The sequence below is a fragment of the Pempheris klunzingeri genome, chromosome 11, assembly GCF_042242105.1.
Source record: "Pempheris klunzingeri isolate RE-2024b chromosome 11, fPemKlu1.hap1, whole genome shotgun sequence".
NCBI classification, from domain to species: Eukaryota; Metazoa; Chordata; class Actinopteri; order Acropomatiformes; family Pempheridae; genus Pempheris; species Pempheris klunzingeri.
Genome location: NC_092022.1, coordinates 6,984,798 through 7,003,099, shown reverse-complemented (window position 1 = coordinate 7,003,099; position 18,302 = coordinate 6,984,798). Strand labels below are relative to the sequence as shown.

At 41.3% G+C, this 18,302-nt stretch overlaps 1 protein-coding gene across 1 annotated transcript in view; it reads right to left on the bottom strand.

The window, feature by feature from the left end:
* Positions 1 to 18,302, bottom strand: part of celsr3 (cadherin, EGF LAG seven-pass G-type receptor 3) — a 101,483-nt gene that overhangs the window by 61,037 nt on the left and 22,144 nt on the right. Inside the window, exons 3-4 of the mRNA XM_070839053.1 lie at positions 15,933 to 16,276; positions 14,096 to 14,384 (exon numbers count right to left, since the gene is read on the bottom strand). Of these exons, the coding sequence (XP_070695154.1) occupies positions 14,096 to 14,384; positions 15,933 to 16,276 (633 nt within the window). The remainder of the gene's footprint in view (positions 1 to 14,095; positions 14,385 to 15,932; positions 16,277 to 18,302) is intronic.

Here is an 18,302-nt window from a genome sequence, read left to right as displayed (position 1 = left end):
CCCCACGCCACTTCTCTCCTCTTGCCACCAGGCAGCTGAAATCTGCCAGTTATTGGCTGACAAACATACTCTCTCACACCACCAAATCACCCTGAAGACACACACACACACACACACACACAGCAAGATACCCAGTCACACACACAGTTCAGCTAACAATAGCCCAAAGACATTCACATTATCACATCTGTCTGTCCATGTTTAGCTTTCTCTCTCACATTAAACATACACTTCTATGTAAGTGCACACAACAGGAGGCCAATTAAATAGGAAAACTCACAGACACACACACACACACACACACACACACACACACATGTGCACTCTAACACGACACAATTTCCCGGCTTTTGTCTGTTGTCTGCCTATTCATCCGTACAACCCCTCTCATTAATATTAAAATAAATAAATAGGCATTAATACTCATGAATTATGCGTGTGGTGACACGTGAACACACACACACACACACACACCTACAAATGCCCCCACTGGGTCAATACGCACAGCCAACACACACAGGTTGACAGAATGGCAGAAAAATAAATTGGCAATAGAAGACAACAACAAAAATACAGACCTATGCATGCACAAGAAGTGCAGACAGGAAACCCAACACACACACACACACACACATAATGGACTCGCACGCATACACACTCACACACACTCACACACACTAATTAGAGGAACTGAAGCCGGGCAGACATGATCTCAGTCTGACCGTCTTTTGCCCAGACGGTGTAAAGACGTCCACTTCAACAAGGCACTTAAACTGATCAGCAGTAATGGGAAATGTGCACACACACACACACACACACACACACACACACGGGAGAGAGAGACCAGGAGTCACTTTAAGTATTATAATTCTGCATCCAGGCTCACGAGGAGACAATAGTCAAACAATTTAACAAAGAGTGTCCGATGTGCACACACATACACTTCCTGCACAAACTCACACAGGAGTTTTTTTTAATGAATACACCAGCATGGAAAACGGACACACAGACACACAGTTAATATATTGACACAGTCAAACAGAGAAGCCCACTCAGTGTTTCTACTTGATATATTATATTTCATGTTACTTTGTACTTCACTACATATCAAATCGAAATATTGTTCCTTTTACTCCACTCCTTTTCACAGCTGCTGCTGCTACTAGTTGCTTTGTAGATTTCACTATATTTTCCACACAGCAACAATCATTTTATCTGCTTCTGAATTCTTTTCATTTGAGCTGTCAATTTTAAATTAGCTTAGTAATTGTTTACTCTCTGAAATATTGGAAAATGCAAACTGCCAGAGCCCAAGGTGACATATTCATCTCCAGAGCCCATAAATCAAATTTACAGTGGTATGAAAACAAACAAACAAACAAAAGCAGCAAATCCTATCATTTGAACAGCTGAAGCCGACACTTTTTTTGGTGTTTTTGCTGGATACAGAACTTAGTAACTGATTAGCAAAATTGATTCATTTCCTGTCAAGACACTAATCAGTAAATCAGCAAATTATTTCAGTACTGTCCCTAACAGGTGTGGCTAAAATGAACTCAATTACAAACAGCTACAGCATTAAAATGCTGCTAACATGATGTATTTTCAGAGTAACGCTTCAAATTTAGAATGCTGGACTTTTATTTGTCATGGAGCATTTTTACATTGAGGCATTGCTGCTTGTTAGTAAGTAATACGCACAATCCAAAATACACACCGCGCTATTCACTCCAAACAAACTTGAAAATATAAGTCAGGAAACTACAGACTCTTCTCTGCTTGCATCTTTCCTTTATTGTTTAAAAGCAGAGCACTATTTCCACCCCCCCCCTCCATCCTCCTCTTTCAGCTTCTTCCTTCCTTTTCCGTCTCCCTTCCACCTTACATCTCTATATATAAAACGCTCCCTGCTTCACTGTCCCGCTCTCCTCTTCCTCCCTTCATCTCTCTCTCCATATCTTGCTATTTCTTTTTGCTTTTCTTTTCTTCCTCTCCTCTTCCTCTACGCCTGGCTTAATGCATTCACACCACCCCTTCATTCACACGGATGTTTTATTCATCAAAGCAAGTATTATTCAACCTCCCCCCCCGGCATCTTAGTTTGCTCCGCCCTACCTCCCACCCCATCGCCCCCCCCTTCCTCCACCCCAACACATGGTACATCCCTCGAGGCCAATGCACTCCCAGAGTTCCCTCCTCTCTTTCCTCTTGTCTTGCCTCTGTAGGTCTCACTCTCGCTCCCTTTTCAGGTGATCTTTTCTCCTGATGCACCCCCTCGCTAAAAAAGGCACCTTCAAGGGCAATACGGAATTTGAGCTCTTGGTGTAATGAGTCAGAAATGCCCTGACTTAGTGAAGTAGTAGCGTTTAGCCTTTCACTTCAATGCATGTCCCCGCGACCCTGAAGGACACAGACAATGGATGGATGGATAAATATATGTTGGGGTTTTGAAGCTCTGTCATCAAGAAATTTTACACAATTCAAGCCATGTCATGTGTGAGCTTTTCCACGTGCTGTTCTAAATATTTAAATACGAAAAGCCCCTGGTTTCCAGGAAGTGATGAATGCTACCATTTGTTGGGTAGCTGGCATGAGAAGCAATAGCCAACATGGCTGAACAAAGCAAGGTGCATCACATACAAAAAGTACAGTGAGTAAGAGAAAGACATCAAAATCACCCTCACGTTAACTGACTGACAGCAGAACTCTGGGAAGTGCAGTGCAGAAACACCACATCTCTACATCACAGGGGCTGCTGTGTCTCCGAGGTGGAGCGGGTTCAATCCCTGTCCATGTTGAAGAGTCATTGGGTTCAGTGTCCTGAGGCCCAAGCATAGCTGAAGCACAGCTTTGGTGTGTGAATGTGTATGAAAGAATAGTCTCCTCCAACTTAGATTCCTCCTGTATGAATGACGTGTGAGTGGATGAATGAGGATGTAAAGCGCTATACAAAAACAGAACAGTTACCACAGACAGAGCTGTGGATTATTATTTTGAAATATATAAAGGCACATCAAAGTGAGCAGACCTGTGTAACTTCTTCTTTTAACAGTGAAGCAAGAAGAGAGTTAGAGAGACGGGAAAAAGCCCCCTGCAAGTGAGTTTCAAATTTGGACAATGAAGTCCCGGGTCAAGTCTCAGATCAAACTCTAAGTAAAGACCAGCTAGCCCCGAATCAAGTCTAAGTCCTAAACGTTGTGTTTCAGCTCCCTGATAAGTCTGTGTGATTCTCTACTCCCTTCTGCTTGCCTGTGACTGACTGCTGTTGGGTGGCTTTTTTAAAGGGGGGGGGTATCAAATAAGTCACTTAAGTCAAATCATAAGTCATTGATGTTTAAGTTGAGTTGCACATCTTCTCCACGTCCACACCTCTGCCACATTGTGTGCATTATTATAAATCGTTGCTGTTCTGAGTTACTTTAAGCTGGAAGGCTGCAGGTCTCTGCTGCTAAAAGAAGCAGATTCATCAGCTCTTTGGAGAGTTCAAGTACCTAAACAATACAACTGAGAGTGGTAACACAACAGTTCTATTTAAATGCTGCATTGCACCAATGTACAGTCTGACTGACCCTAAGCAGGATAACTGACTCACTGTCTATTCAGCAGCTCCACCATCTGTATTTGGATGCAACCTCACTACAGTTTGTCTCTCTGCTGTCCACCTTAAGGAGAGATTAGTTTAAAAACACAAATTAAAACTGAAACAACACATTTGATTTTATAGTTTAATCTTCTTTATCATTATGCGCTAAATGCATTCCTATATATCCGTTCTTTACTTATTAACTTTTTCTTGAACTTGAACCTCCTCCCTCATTGGCACATCATCTCCTCTCATCTTCCTTCAAGCATCTTTGTTTTATTTTTCTTTCCTATTTGCTCGTCTCTACCACCCTGTTTGTACTTTTGCCACTTTTTCCTCCAGTTGTTTCCATCTCCTCTTTGCGTTTTTTTCTCTCCATCCCTCTTTGGCCTTCTGTCATTTATTTCAGTCTCTATTTTTTCTCTGCTAAGTTTCCTTTCTGTATACGTGTTTCTGTTTCATTTTCGCTGTATTTCCCCTCCATGCAAGTCTCTATCTGCCTGGATGCCTTTTCTCACTTGTTTCAATCTCCTGCCTTTTTCCCCTCTGCTCCCTCCTTTCCATTTCTTCTTCCATTTCACCATTTCCACTTTCATCTGCCTTGTCCTCCCTCACATTCCTCTTTTGCCTTTTTCAAAAGAACAGATCCTGTATATTGATAACCATCACACCCACATTTATTTTCGATTCTCTTTAGCTTTCTCTCTTCACTCTGCAACCATTTCCTTTTTTATTTTTAAACCCACATCCCCCATTCACCACTTCTCCCTCTCTATGAAAATGTCCACTTCACTCTGATTAATATTTAGTTTAAACAGATCAACACAAGTTACAACGTAACTCAACATGAAGTGGAAAGCCGAAAATCTAAATATTTTCTTTTGATATCAAAATATAGGGTTGAGTTACTTCATGGATTTACATGGATTTACTCATTCAGTAGTCATGTTAAGTCTGAAAACACTCCAAATCTGTCAGAAATAATCTGACATGCACTAATGGCTGTTATAACTGCAAGGTTTACTGTTCTTTCATAAAGCAGCTGAGTTTCTTGGTAACTTTTGCACAGACCAATCAGAAGACCGTCTGCAATATGAAGTGCTTAATGGATCGGCCAACGCTGATTTTTTTTCATTTGCTAGAAAATACTCATTATTGCCCATAAAATGTCTGAATAATGCCATAATAAGTAAAAAGAAATAAGAAAGCATTGATTGTACAGTTCCAGTACTTCAGTGTTTGAAAGTGTTTTTGTCTTTGTATGTCGGTCCGCCTCCTCAATAGTTAGTGTTACCATGTGCCCTCAAAATTACACCTTTGAGTGCAATTTAATGCTATTTATGCTAACAAGTGAAGGTGTTAGTACGTCCAAAAATGACGTAGACAAGCGTAGCCGACCAGATTGTGGTCGTGTTCGTGTGAGGCTGCCACTTGACGTCAGGAACGCATCTTAAATATTGCGTTGACCATGTAAAGTGTCCACTGTGGCCAAAATACAGCATCTCATAAACAAGCACAGCATTACTTTGAATTCTTCACACATGTACATCTCCCACAAACACCTCCCAGGGGCTTGAGGTACTTGAGCAATTTTTATCCTTCCTTCCCACCATTCCTGCCTTCCTTTCCCTCCCATCATGCTCTAACAACATATCTCCCCAAAACTAATTTAGTCTCCTCTCTCTTTCCTCTAACGCTGTTTAATGCATTTACCCCACTCAGCTCAGGAAATCATGTCCCCTGCAGTAAAAAATGCACATTTCCAATTCGTGTCTGTTATGTTTTTTGATGTCTCTATTTCCTCTATTTTCTATCCTCCTACACAGTCTGTGCTCGTTCCAAAACTAAGCGATCTCATTGCTTTGGCTGTTTACACCACTTTTTGTGTTTATTCACTCTCCAAAAAGTAATTTATTCTCCTTGCGTGTCCTGCATGCTTGCTCTGTCTCACACACACACACACACACACACACACACTTGACCACAGCTAACACTTTACTATTTTTTAATTTCCCCAAAGTAATTTAGTCTACCTCTCTTTTACTTACACACACACACACAAGCACACACCTTACTCTCTATTACCCTTTCGTAAATTAATTTGGTCTCATTCTTACACACAACACACACATACACACACACACATCCATTCATTCTATTAATGACCTCTAAAATTAATGTCACTGAGACTTCTGGATCCATCCCGTACCATTAGCTCACTCCCTCTTTCACCCCCCCCCCCCCCCACTGTCACCCAACCAGCCTGGTGTTATCTTACCCCCAACACTCACATCACCCTGTCCTCAAACTATTTCTATTTATTACTCACTATTATTACTATTCTTTCATTAGTCTTCTCAAATGTCTTTGTACTCCAAACTTCATCTGTTGCACGACACATCTTCACACAACACACCAAACTTAATCTAAAAAATTATCTTTAATCCACCTTTAAGGACCTCACTCATCTATTTTTCCTCCAGTACTGTCGCTGTGTTATCAGCCAAGAGCTCGTCTGACTTTCGTTCTCTCTGAATTTCTCAACTCTCACATTGTGTCTTATCACGCTCAGACTAATTGAGTTTTCATTTGTCTCTTTTATTCTCTGCAAAAGTGTTAACTTTTAATTACACTATTCTCTACACAGTGCATTATTGTAGTCATATTATTTGTTGCTGTATTGTGATTAATTTTACTATAATTAGCCGTGCAATACGTTATGCATATGATACATGCTGTCAATAGAGGGCTGATTAATATAATCTTTCATTTAGTCCTTTTTTCTTAAATGACTTGTGTTTTAAATTAAAGAATTTTGGTAGTGGTGTTTGTCTAAAAAATAAAATGAAATGTACCTCAAGAGCCGTTGGCTGGAATAAGAACGTCCAGTCACCTCTGTGTTGCACAAAAGTGTTATTCCAGCAGAGAATATAAAGCTTCAAAACATCAATTTTCTTGGCTTCACCTGGGAGTTGTAGGTTGCAAGGTACATAATTAGTTTAGATTAGCTTGATAATTAGTGTCATATATTTAATAAACTGACAATTTTTCTGCTTTATCACAGACCACCACTGGGAGAATAATAAACAAGTTTCCAGACTGCCCTGTCAGATTCCTGTTGTGTCATAAAATCCTAATTTGTGTACTTTGAAAGTTTAGTCACATCTCCCCTGTGGAGCTGAAATGGCTTTGACATTCTCTGTTGGGCTAGTTCAACTTTCTGGACTCTTCTGTCCCTGCGAACACTGAGTCTGTGTGTGTGTGTGTGTGTGTGTGTGTGTGTGTGTGAATGTTTTAGAAGGTTGCATGTGGTCACAGAAACTTTTTAGTGGCATGTAAGGTTTTGCTTTTTTTTTTTTCATAATTATTGGTTCAATTTTCAGGTTCATCAGTCATGTTTGGCCTTTTATTTATGAACGTTTTCTAAAAAGTTTATCTGTTTTTCTAATGAGCAGCTCAGCAGACTCCTGAGCTAAACTAATGTTCTCTTGGAATATCTGTGTGTCCTCCATGTATTGTCTACTGCGGCCTTCCTGACTACTGTCTCTTTTCTTATTTGGCACTGTGTATGGGAGACCAAACTAGCGTCCTCTCTGGGGATTAACAAAGTTATCTACAGTGACAGCCACGCAGAGTTGTCGCTACCAACTGTGGGCCACTTGGCTGCCTGCCGGCTGGGAAAAACTTCCAAGTCAACTCTCAGTCACCGGGAGTCTCCCCTCCTGTTTCATAAGAGTGCATGTTAGGGTCCGGGCACCTCGTTCACTATATCATCAAGGGGGATTTAATTTCAGCCAACTACCCAGCAGGCGCTCAGTGAGTATCCACCATGGACTGGCCAGGACCCTGTCATGGCTTAACCCAATTATATTGTGGGTGGCTGCATCTGTAATGTAATCTAATGTCCCTCCCCTCTGAACTCACTATATATGCAGTGCTGTCCCAAAATGTAGTTGCTAAGTCTCAGAGAAGCTGACTTCCTCCATTTCAGTCACTTCTGTCTCGTTTGAAATTTATTTAGTGATTCAGGCAGTCTGTGATTAATGTCTGTCTGTGTTCAGTTCAGTTAGTCTCATCAGGCCCTTTTCTTTATTCATGTCCCCTCCATACCTTCTCTATACTTCCCCAACTTATCTTGCCAAACACAATTTATTCTCCTCTTCCTCTGTATTCATCACCCACCTCACCCTTTCATCCCATCCCCCAAGCTGATTCACCCATCACCTCATTCTCTCTGTCTCCCTATGTCTTCATTCTCTCCCCATCTTTCCTTAAACAAACTCATTTAGCCTCACAGCCGAAACCTCAATCTCATTTCAACCTGCTAAATTTCTCCCCTCTCTTCTTCTCAGGTGCTCACCGCTCATCCTCACCTTCTTCAAAAGACTAAAACTAGAATTATTCCTCAGATGTTTCACATAGTCTCAGCTACCTCAAGCTAATTTGCTCTGTGTGTGCGATCGGTTTCCCCTCCCTATCTGCTGGATTAAATTTCTCACTGTAACGTGCATATCTTCTTTATCACATCCAGAACTAATCTCACCTCTGCCTACCGCATTATTTCTCTGACTTTCTCTTGCTCTTTTGCTCAACTTCCCTCAGCGAAAACACAAACAGATACAAATACATATCGCTTCACCACAACCAAGCGATTTCATTTCTACCTGTGTCCTCTCTCCTCATCGCCCCCCACTTTATCTTCTCACAAACTAATTTCGTCTGCATCCATGCGTCTCTCTCTCTCTCTCTCTCTCTCTCTCTCTCTCTCTCAGTGTCTCCCGTCTCTCTGAGGAGTATCGCGCATATTATATCTTACAGTAATCTGCATAACGTGTGTTTCTCTTTTATCGCTTCTGAGTCTTTTTGAGTGTTTGAGTGTTTCTTCAGTGTGTGAAAATGATCAGGTGTGTTCTGTTTCTATCCACTGTCTTTGTCTTCTTTATGCTTCTTTATGCCACTAAGGTTTAGGCTTGCCACGGTAGTGTTACAAAGTATTTGGGTATGCATCGATTACTACTGTCTGTCACTGTCCCCACTGTCATTTTGCTTTTTTTTAAATAGAAATTGAACCCATTTAGTTCATTTTCGTATATCAGCACCCATTTTCATCAAAAAGATAAAAAAAAAAAAAATGAATGTGTCTGAATGTGTCTGCTCCACACAGCAGCAGCACAGAGTGGCAGGAGTCAGATTCTGACCAACTGACAAATTGAAGAAGTACCTTTTCTAGTGCAGTATAAAACACAATACACAGACTACAGAGAGTCTCTCCTCGGCTCTTATTGTACTTTGAAATATCGCACGTTAACTGTAGACTGGATGAACATGATCTCACTCAAAATGTCACGACCTTTCCTAACTGGGTCATGACATTTTCTTGGCTTGGGAACACAGTTCTTTTCTTATCTCTCATTCGTACATTACATCATCTCAAACATTCACCGTCCCTTTAACTACTTTGGGAAAGTCATTTCTTCACAGCACATTTAAACAGGAAGAGGGCTTTAGTAATCTCCAGTCACATCATATGCATACACACACACACACACACACTTACATGCATAGACAAATACGTATGTATATCATATTGGAAAACAGATGATTTGCAGAGTTGGTGTCAAAGAGAAAAGCAAAAGCTCCTCTTTGGCCATATTTCAGATTTAAGATGATTTAGTTGTAACGTCAAAGATCAAAGTAAGCACTCTTAAGATATTCAGCATCATCGTCGAATATCTTTTTCTTGTAAAATGTCTGGTGTAATCAGTAACACTGGTGTTGTTGCGAGTTTATTTCCTCGCTGTGGCTCCCCTACCGAGGTCTACTTCTTGTTTTCAGAGTTAATGACTGTTGCACATTTCCGTCGGAGGTGCAAGCTTTGCATGTTCCTGAGCGCTAGAGGTTAGAAATATTTAAATTCTTATGAATAAAATAGTGCACATTGCTGAACTTCAGATGAATTTAGCATTTTAGCAGCGGGAGATGGGACTACAACTTCCCTCCTACATTTCATTAACTCTTAAGTGAGGCACCCTGGAAAAACAGGGTTTATTTCTCAAAGAAGCAGGAGCTAATTCTTGCATACATAATGTAATTTATCTTTTTATCACTTGTCCTGAAACTATATATAGTATTTCTCAGCCGTAGATTAAATTCTAGTTGAAGAGCACTGCTTTTGTAACTTCAAGTCTAGAAAGTTTATATCCAATAAGAACATCAGCCTCAACCAGCCTTTACAATACATTTTATTTTGTGGGTCATGTAGTTGGATTCCACAGGAAATGCGCTTGGTTGCCTTGACAGTCGTTTGATTGGCTGGCAGCAGAAAACAGCATATCTGGTTTCTCTACTTTCTGGATGAAATACCATGACAGCTGTCTTACTCATTCTCCACTAATTCTACTTAAGGAGGCAAATCATACTCTTTGCAACAAGAAGCAACAAGGTTTAAGGAGAATATCCTCATAATTTTGAGAAACAGCAGCAAAAAAATATACTGGTGTAAGATAGAAATTACTATATATATATATAGAGAGAGAGAAGTATTTCAAAATATAGAACACTTAAAGACTTCTGAGGAAACTTTCAATTTATTTCATTGGCATGATCAGTTGATGTCTTACTTTGTCTACAGAGGTTAACATACAGTTCATTATAGTTTAATTTCAACCCTGAGATAACGCTGAACCAATGCATCCACACTATTTTCTGAGCAATAAACTCCAGTGTTGGCACCATAAAGGTAGTGTTAATGTCTCTACATAGCACAGGGTTTATTATCTCATGTGCTGGAGCCCTTCAAAGTTCAAAGTGACAGAACCTGACTTATCCCCGGGTTAAATGTGCGGTTTAGAGAAAGGTTAGCCAGAGGTTGCGTCTATTGTGAAACCCATTGTGTGTGCGTCTTTGCCTTTGCCTTTGCCTTAGGTGTGGAGGAGGCTCGCTCATCCCTAAATAGTCCAGATTTACCTGAATGAAGCTTTCATCCCCTGCTACTGCTGTGACTAGAGGGTAGAAAAACTAGAGTCAGTATCATATTGGAAATCTCTTCTTGATATGTACTTCCAAAAGGTTTCTCCTATCTTTTCATTTTCACTTATTTTAGTTTTCATTTCCCATTTGCTTTTTTATTATTAAAAAAGTATAGTCAAAGATTATCGTTGTCATATTACACAACAATGTTTTCTATTACGCCTCACACTCTTCACAAGGGGACTGGATGTTCTTGCCATTCACATTTTATTGTTCAAGGTTTATTAAACTATTTTTACACACAACATTTGGGTTATGTGGCCCAAAGAAACATCAAAACAACTGTTCACTGATCACATCTGACTCTCACTGTAGTCTGTTGGAAGCTTCTGTTCTGTTCTCACTCGACTGAAAAGGAAAGTTTCCAGTCTTGGCCAAAACCCCGGGCTTAGCTCCTGCCGGTGAGAGCGATCCATAGCGATTTGGGGAAAAGCAACTCAAAGCCACAAAGAACGTATGAGGGGACGGATGAAGGCAGGTTGTATGGAAAAAGGGGAGAAAAAAAAACGAATGAGGGAGAGAGCAAACTTGAGATGTCTGGAGAGTTCTGTGTGTTGGCGAATCAATTCGTCCCTGTTTATTCCTTCTCCTCCTCCTCCTCCTCTTCCTCCCACTAGCCCCGGGCGTTGACAAGACACCACAACACCCGACGCCTACGCATGAAAAGCACAACACCGACTACCCTGAGCCCATCTGATTTCCCTCGCTCTACCCCTCACCTCTCATCCTCCATCCCTCGCTCTCTCACTGCTTTCAGAAGTCTCTCGCCCCGTTTCCCCCCTGCAGCCCTCCTTCCACGTTATTCTCTCTGAACTCATCCGTCTCCCCCGTCTCTCATATTGCTGTCCTGCCCGTCTCTGTACTTCATCTCTCGTGCTCTGCTGTTTGCAGACCCAAGGCCTCTACACACCCTGTGTGAACAGCAATTTTGCAGGTTCATTGTCAAAGTTGATGAACAATATTTGCCCGATGTCGAACTTTAAATGCGAAGGTGAAGACCATATTATCTTGTTGCTGCTGTTTACATTCATCCAGATGCAATTGAAAAAATGTGCCACCAAATTATTTCCTGGACGTATTTGTGTATGTATGCATGTATATAATCAGCTGTATACATTTTACATTTTTAATTATCTCCTCAGTGTGGCATGAAGGAGCTACGCCCTCCGTTTCATTGTACAACTCCGCGTTGTAATATGACAATTAAATATTCATGTATCACTGTCACACTGTGCGAGATCGGTCCAATTAAATTTTCATCAGACTGTGTGATTTCTATTTGAGGTACGTCCGAATATATACATTGCGATATGATGCAGACAGAAATAAATAGTAGCACAGACGCCTATGCCACCTATTTTCCAAGCTTCAGCCGTAGCACTGGCTCCTTTTTTGTTGTTGTTTTTTTTTTAACCTAAAAGGTGAAGCTTACACTGTTTCAGTGGTTAATGTCAGAGATTTTGATCTTGGGTCGCCAAAATTCAGCATCAGCCATTGGTGGACGTGTCTCAGTGTGATCACCATGTTCCTCTCCTGATTATAAACTTTCCACTGTAACGATTTTAACTCTCCTTCCCCTTGACATTCCTCCTCTCCCTACTTGTCATCTTTCTCCCTATTTTTCAAACTTTCCCAACTCCCTCCATATCTCTTTCGCTTTCTTCCCTATCATACTCTATTCTCTGTCTTTCTCTCTCCATTCTCTGTCTGTCTCCCCTTTCCTCCTTTGCTCATTTCTTCTCTCCTTCTCTCTTTATCTCTCTTTCTGTCTGCCTCGGTGGGAGTTTGGAAAACACTCTGTCTCACTTATGAAAGGAGAAGGTTGCCTCACTCCCCCAGCTCTCTTTTGATTCAAAATAAAAGGCAATGTGAAATATCCCCCAGACAGACACACACACACACACTGACATTCATAGCATCTACACTCTACATCCTACATCCACTCAATGGCTTGACTGAAGAAAAGCTTATGAAGGGGCAGAGAAAAAAACAGCGGGAAGCAAGGAAGAAAATTAGACTGGAGTTTTGGGAAAGGTAAGAAAGAATTAAATATGTGAGAGAGGGAACAAATTAGTCTGGTGACAGTAAAAACGGGGTAAACGGGGTTTACATGGCGGCAGCGGTGTATGTGTATGTGTGAGTCTTTGTGTATGTTGTGTGTGTGTGTGTGTGTAAAAGACCAAATAACAGATAGAAAGCTGAGAAGAAAAGATTCTCCCAGGAGGCAGAGTGTGTGTTTTCATGTTGTTCAGCTCAACATGACAAAAGAGCAAAAACAGAGTGGATCAAAAAGGAAGTCAGTGCGGGACATGAACAAAGAAGCACAGACAGTCAGTTTTAGTTTACCAGGTTTGAGTTAAAGACTGCAGCAAAACACACACACAAGTGCACACACTGCACCACATCCTTCTCCTTCCAAATGCACCCTAACAAATGCTATTCATCATCTATTTCTCCAGGGTGAACGAAATAATCCAAAAAAAAAAAAGTCAAACAATATAGATTTTTGCCTTTTCTCTTAACCCACCAGCAGGTATATTATTACAAACTCATGCAAAACTCAACTCTTCATTTCAAGGTTTCAAAGTTTCCAAAGACAGCAAATATGTTTGAATTTTCACATGAAATCGTACAAAATGATGCATTTTCCATTAAACTGTGACAGGTCAGCCAATCAGAATGGTATCCTTCGTCTGTAGAAATAGTAATTGCGTTTTGACACTTGTGACATTTACACTGTATGAAGAAACGTGTCTTTTTTCCAACTGAACTGACATAATTCTTTGGGATATATGCACAATGCAAGGGCAAAATTAGAGTTAAAGCTGCTATTCTCCTGTAACTCGTAGTTTGACATTACTATACAGTTAACAGTTAAATGATGTGACAGTTAAATGTGTTTCCCCATGTATATTCTTGTTTTCTGTTTAAATTTCAAGCATTGCAATTAATGTGAATCATACAAAATCACAAAATAAATGTGACTAATTGGTTCAAGTTAAATGAGATATCTCCATGTCTGTTTTTGAAGATCTTACAGAAAACATCCCGTACGATTGCTTTATAATTTATTAGTAATCTATCTCCAGACTGATTAAGATCAAGGGCATTTCCAGTAAGATGTGGGGGATTTCGATTCATTTTAGGGCATTTGCAATAACTAAATTGTACAAGATATTTCAAAGAAATACTTAATTGGGTGTTAGAAAATGTGACAAACTTTAACTCTTTAGCTGTGCACAAAAGATGGATGAATTAATTTTTGTTTATTTTCCACTTGTTTAAAGCATTTATGATCACAGTATGCATACCACCATCGCTACACACACACAAACACACGTCAACTCTTACTTCTGTATCTTCCAATGAGTGCATACTTAATTCAAGTATGACAATCTATTAAGAACAAAATCACGAGATTTTTTGACCACTTAACTTTTGCCACAGTAGCACAAATACATGCACACTCTCCTGCCTACTCACCAGTGTAGTCTTCACGGCAGATGCAGGTGTAGCCTCCCTCTCTGCGGGCGCACACGCCTCCGTTCAGGCAGGGGTTGGAGTAACACAGGTTGATCTCCGTCTCGCAGTAATCACCCGTGAAGCCAACTGGGCAGCGGCAGCGCAGGCCTGCGATGGGGTGGATGGGCCGAAACAGGATGGAGGGCGAGGAGATGAAGGGGGCGGAGCTGTTGAAGCGAAGCACTGAGATGCACTTCATGTAGTTCTGGCACGGCTCACGCAGGCAAACATTGTCGTCGAATGGGAGAACCTGGAGTGATGGGAGAGGAGAGGCGTTGGTAATCATTGTGAAGCATGTTATTGGTCTGTTAACCTGCAAATGCTGATTTACTGTTGTAGGTGCTCCAGATGGTGTAGCTTCTGTTGCACTAGTTTTCCCTGCTTAGCACTACTTATCATCGAGGGCTTATTCTTTCTGAATACCACTCCTGTGAAAGTACAAACGTTTTATCACCAACATGTACTTAAAGTATCAAGAAATTGGTATCTGTGAGATTGATGTATTATCATAAATAACATTTGTAGACCCATTTTTATGCCCCATCACAGTCACACTTACTGCTATTGGTCTTCTTTTATCCATTTGCTTTTTACTGTTATTCATGTATCTCTTTTCCCCTATGTTGCTTTATAAAGCCATCAACTTTCCAGAAGAGGGGAGTTACTGTTACTGTTTGCTGTCCAAGCCACTAGATCAAATATATCCGCAAGATTGTGTTTCCTTAGACGGTGAGAGGACATAGATTCAGTTTGCATGTGTTTATACATTTGTTTGTGTGACAGACAGTGCCTGTAGAGAGATGGTCATACGCGTTCAGCCTTAAACTATGTATCTCTTGACACTGCTGTGCTCTCTCTCTCTCAGACCTTCATAAATCTTCTTTGGGTTTCGCTTGTTCTCCTCTATCGGAACATATCTTTCTCTAATGCATGTGCAGATGCTCTCTGTGAGTGTGTGTAAACATGTTTGTATGTAACCAATGTGCATGCTGTGTCCAGGTGTGTGTGATTTCATGCATGAGAGCATAGTATATAGTGGTCATATCAGTGTGTTGCTGCATTAAGCCATATGGCTGCACAGGCACGGCATCTGTATTGTATTATTATCAGTTCACAAGCAATATGCTCGGGTCTTGAGATGCATGTGTGTTTGCACACTGTGTCCTACTACTTTTGCTTCACTTGTATTATTACATGTAACCCTGATATCCAGCTGCGGCGTATGCATGCATGATTGTGCAGGCCTGTGACTGTGAAAAACATTTTATCCGTGTGTCTGTGTGTATTTGCATGAATACAAACCTCCACACATTATTAATTCAAAGAATGGAATACATGCACAAAAAGATTTAAAATATGTTCGTATCAAACAATATTAAATTCCATTATCTACATATACGAGAGAAAGAGAACCCCGATACCAAAAATGAAAAGGCAAGATTCAACATCGTCTCTCACACAAAGATTAGCAGGTCCTTTACACAGCAAATAACTCTTAATAAAAACTGAATCTACACTCAAAAACAATTTTTTTTGGATGCAGTCAAGAATCAATAATGTCTGTAAATCATGTAGCAGGTCCATGATTTAAAAGAATGAAATGCTTATGCTTATTTAAAAAAAAACAATGATAAAAATTGATTCTTAAAATATGATTACATGCATGTCAAAATTTTCACATTTGCTCACTTTGTGCTATAAATTAGGTACTTTCTCAGAGTAGATACACACGGCAACATTAGGAGCCTAAAACATGTGATTCCTATATGTGTATTCGTACTTGGAAACGTGAACTAACCTCCATCTGTGTCAGCGACGTCAGCCTCGGCCTGTTCAGGTACAGCTGTTCCTCCAGGGCCTCCGAGGGGAAGAAGAGTCCACCCGGCAATGCGGCAGAAAAGCTGACATTGAGGATCCCTCCGGGCGCCGCGTCCAGGTCCGGCTGGATGTTGAAGATGAAAACATCCTCGACGGGCACAGAGAGCACCGCCGACACGCCATCCAGGAAGTTGCCCAGCAGTGGTGACAGAAAGTGCTCCTGGGACATGTTCTGGAGGCGGACGGTGACACTGGAGCCCAGCATGTCCTCTGTGATGATGAGGACGCGGAGAATGCATTGGGCCGAAATGCTGTGGATGCCATCTGCAGAGGTAAAGAAGAGAGCTGAGGTTAGGGTGAACGAATAGATGTGCTCTTTAATGGGGTGCATAGAAGATGGACAAAAGGGTCACAGGAGGATGTAAAGGGGCGGGAGATAAGGAAAAATAGAGACAGAGACAGGGGGCTGAGGACATAGTGGTACATAGGTGAAGATGTAAGAGGAGGGAGATAGATGAAGGGGGAGGCATGGGAGAGAAGGGTCAGGAACGATAGGGATAAACAGCAGAGAGCAGAGAGGAGAAGGTAAGGAGAGGATGATAAATTAATGTGAGGCACAAAGGAAGGATTACAGTAAGGAAGAGAAAAGGTGAGGAGGTCACAACAATGTCAAGCTCATGCTAGAGTCACAACACTGCCACGTCCACAGAACAGCACCAAGCAAATGCACACACACAATCAACCTTGCAGTTATAGCTGAGATGTGCTATAATTCTGTGTGTTACTTAAACTGAGTGAAAGAAAGAGAAGCTTATAGTTTAGTTTATTACAATGCCGGCACTCAGATGTTTAAATATTGTAATGGAAAGTAAGTTTGCTCCGGCCAGACTGGGTTCTTTACACAAATTATACGAGAATTTATCTGCTGTAACTGAAGTTTTCAGTGTCAGTAAAAGAGTTTTTTATCTGGAGTTACATGGAATATAACAAAGGATCAGGACCATGACCATGCCACCCTCTAACTAACTCACATCACCTGTGCTTCACTAATTCTAGTCACCAGTGCCTCTAACTTCATTCACCTGTGTCCCAAACCACGCTCTTCTCTCTCCCCTATCAGCAGTCCCTGGCCCTTTCTGTGTGGAGTTTACATGTCTTCCACATGTTTGCATGGGTCTCCTGCAGGTGCTCCAGTTTCCTCCTAAGATATGTGCATTCTTCCACCAAGGTAATTTTTTTTCTATCATAGAAACCACGGGGGGATGATGAAATCAGACGCTCATCGAGATGTGCCCCCTACCTGAGTTTCAACCCCCTGGGTTCCCTGCCACTCCTGCCGTCTCCACTCCCATCGACCCCTGTTCATCCCCATGCGATCGACCCTTCTCATCCCCGACCTCGGCCCCTTTCATCCCACCGTCAATGACCCATCATCCAATCATCCCACCTCCCCTCGCCCATCCTAATAAACTACCTATTACAACAAAAGTGGTGTGGTCTTGTTATTGAATCAAAAACCTTGCCACCCATTGTGTTATCATGTGTTGTCACAGTTGCCTGTACGCAACGATCATGAGGTTGCTCAAGCACCCACCGAAAAGGTTAAGCACCCATGGGGAAGGTCAATATGTTAAATGCTGCCCCCATCAAGAGTGTGTGCTGGTGTAACCTGTTATATGTTTGTCACTTTTTTGTCTACGTCCGACAGATGATAGTAGATTAGACTGCATCACAGTAACTACTAGAAGACAGTCATCAACTTGGTGGTATTCACAACACTTCACTTCTCACATGGCAAACAGGTTAAAATTTCTATATTCTAGTAACAGTAGTAGCTATTTCAGTGATTGACAAATTATTCATGTCCACAACCAACCCTGTTTCCTACAGGCTAGTTTTAACTGTATAGAGCCTTTTTGGTTGATTTTACATTCACATTCACACGCACACACACTCAGCAATTTGGGGTTCAGTATCTTGCCAGTCTGATAATTGAACCAAGATGTTCTGATTGGTGGACGACCTGCTCTACCTCTGAGCCACAGCCGCCTGTGGTTTTACATTGGACAAACGTTGTAGGGGGCAGGTTGGTGTGTATGGCTGGAGAGAGCGAGTGAAATGGAGACGGAGAGGTATCACCGAGTGCTCTCGTGTAAAAAGCGTCAGTCTCATCTCCCCCTCCGCACATTCAGCTTTGGTTACAAATTCAACCCAGCACTTCTTTTCTCTGAACCCTGTCGCTAAAAAATGAGTTTGTATGAATCACAGCAGGTCACAACCCGCACACACAGACGCTAGACACGTTTCAAATACACTAGACACAAACACAACCCAGTGCTGGCCTGTGTTG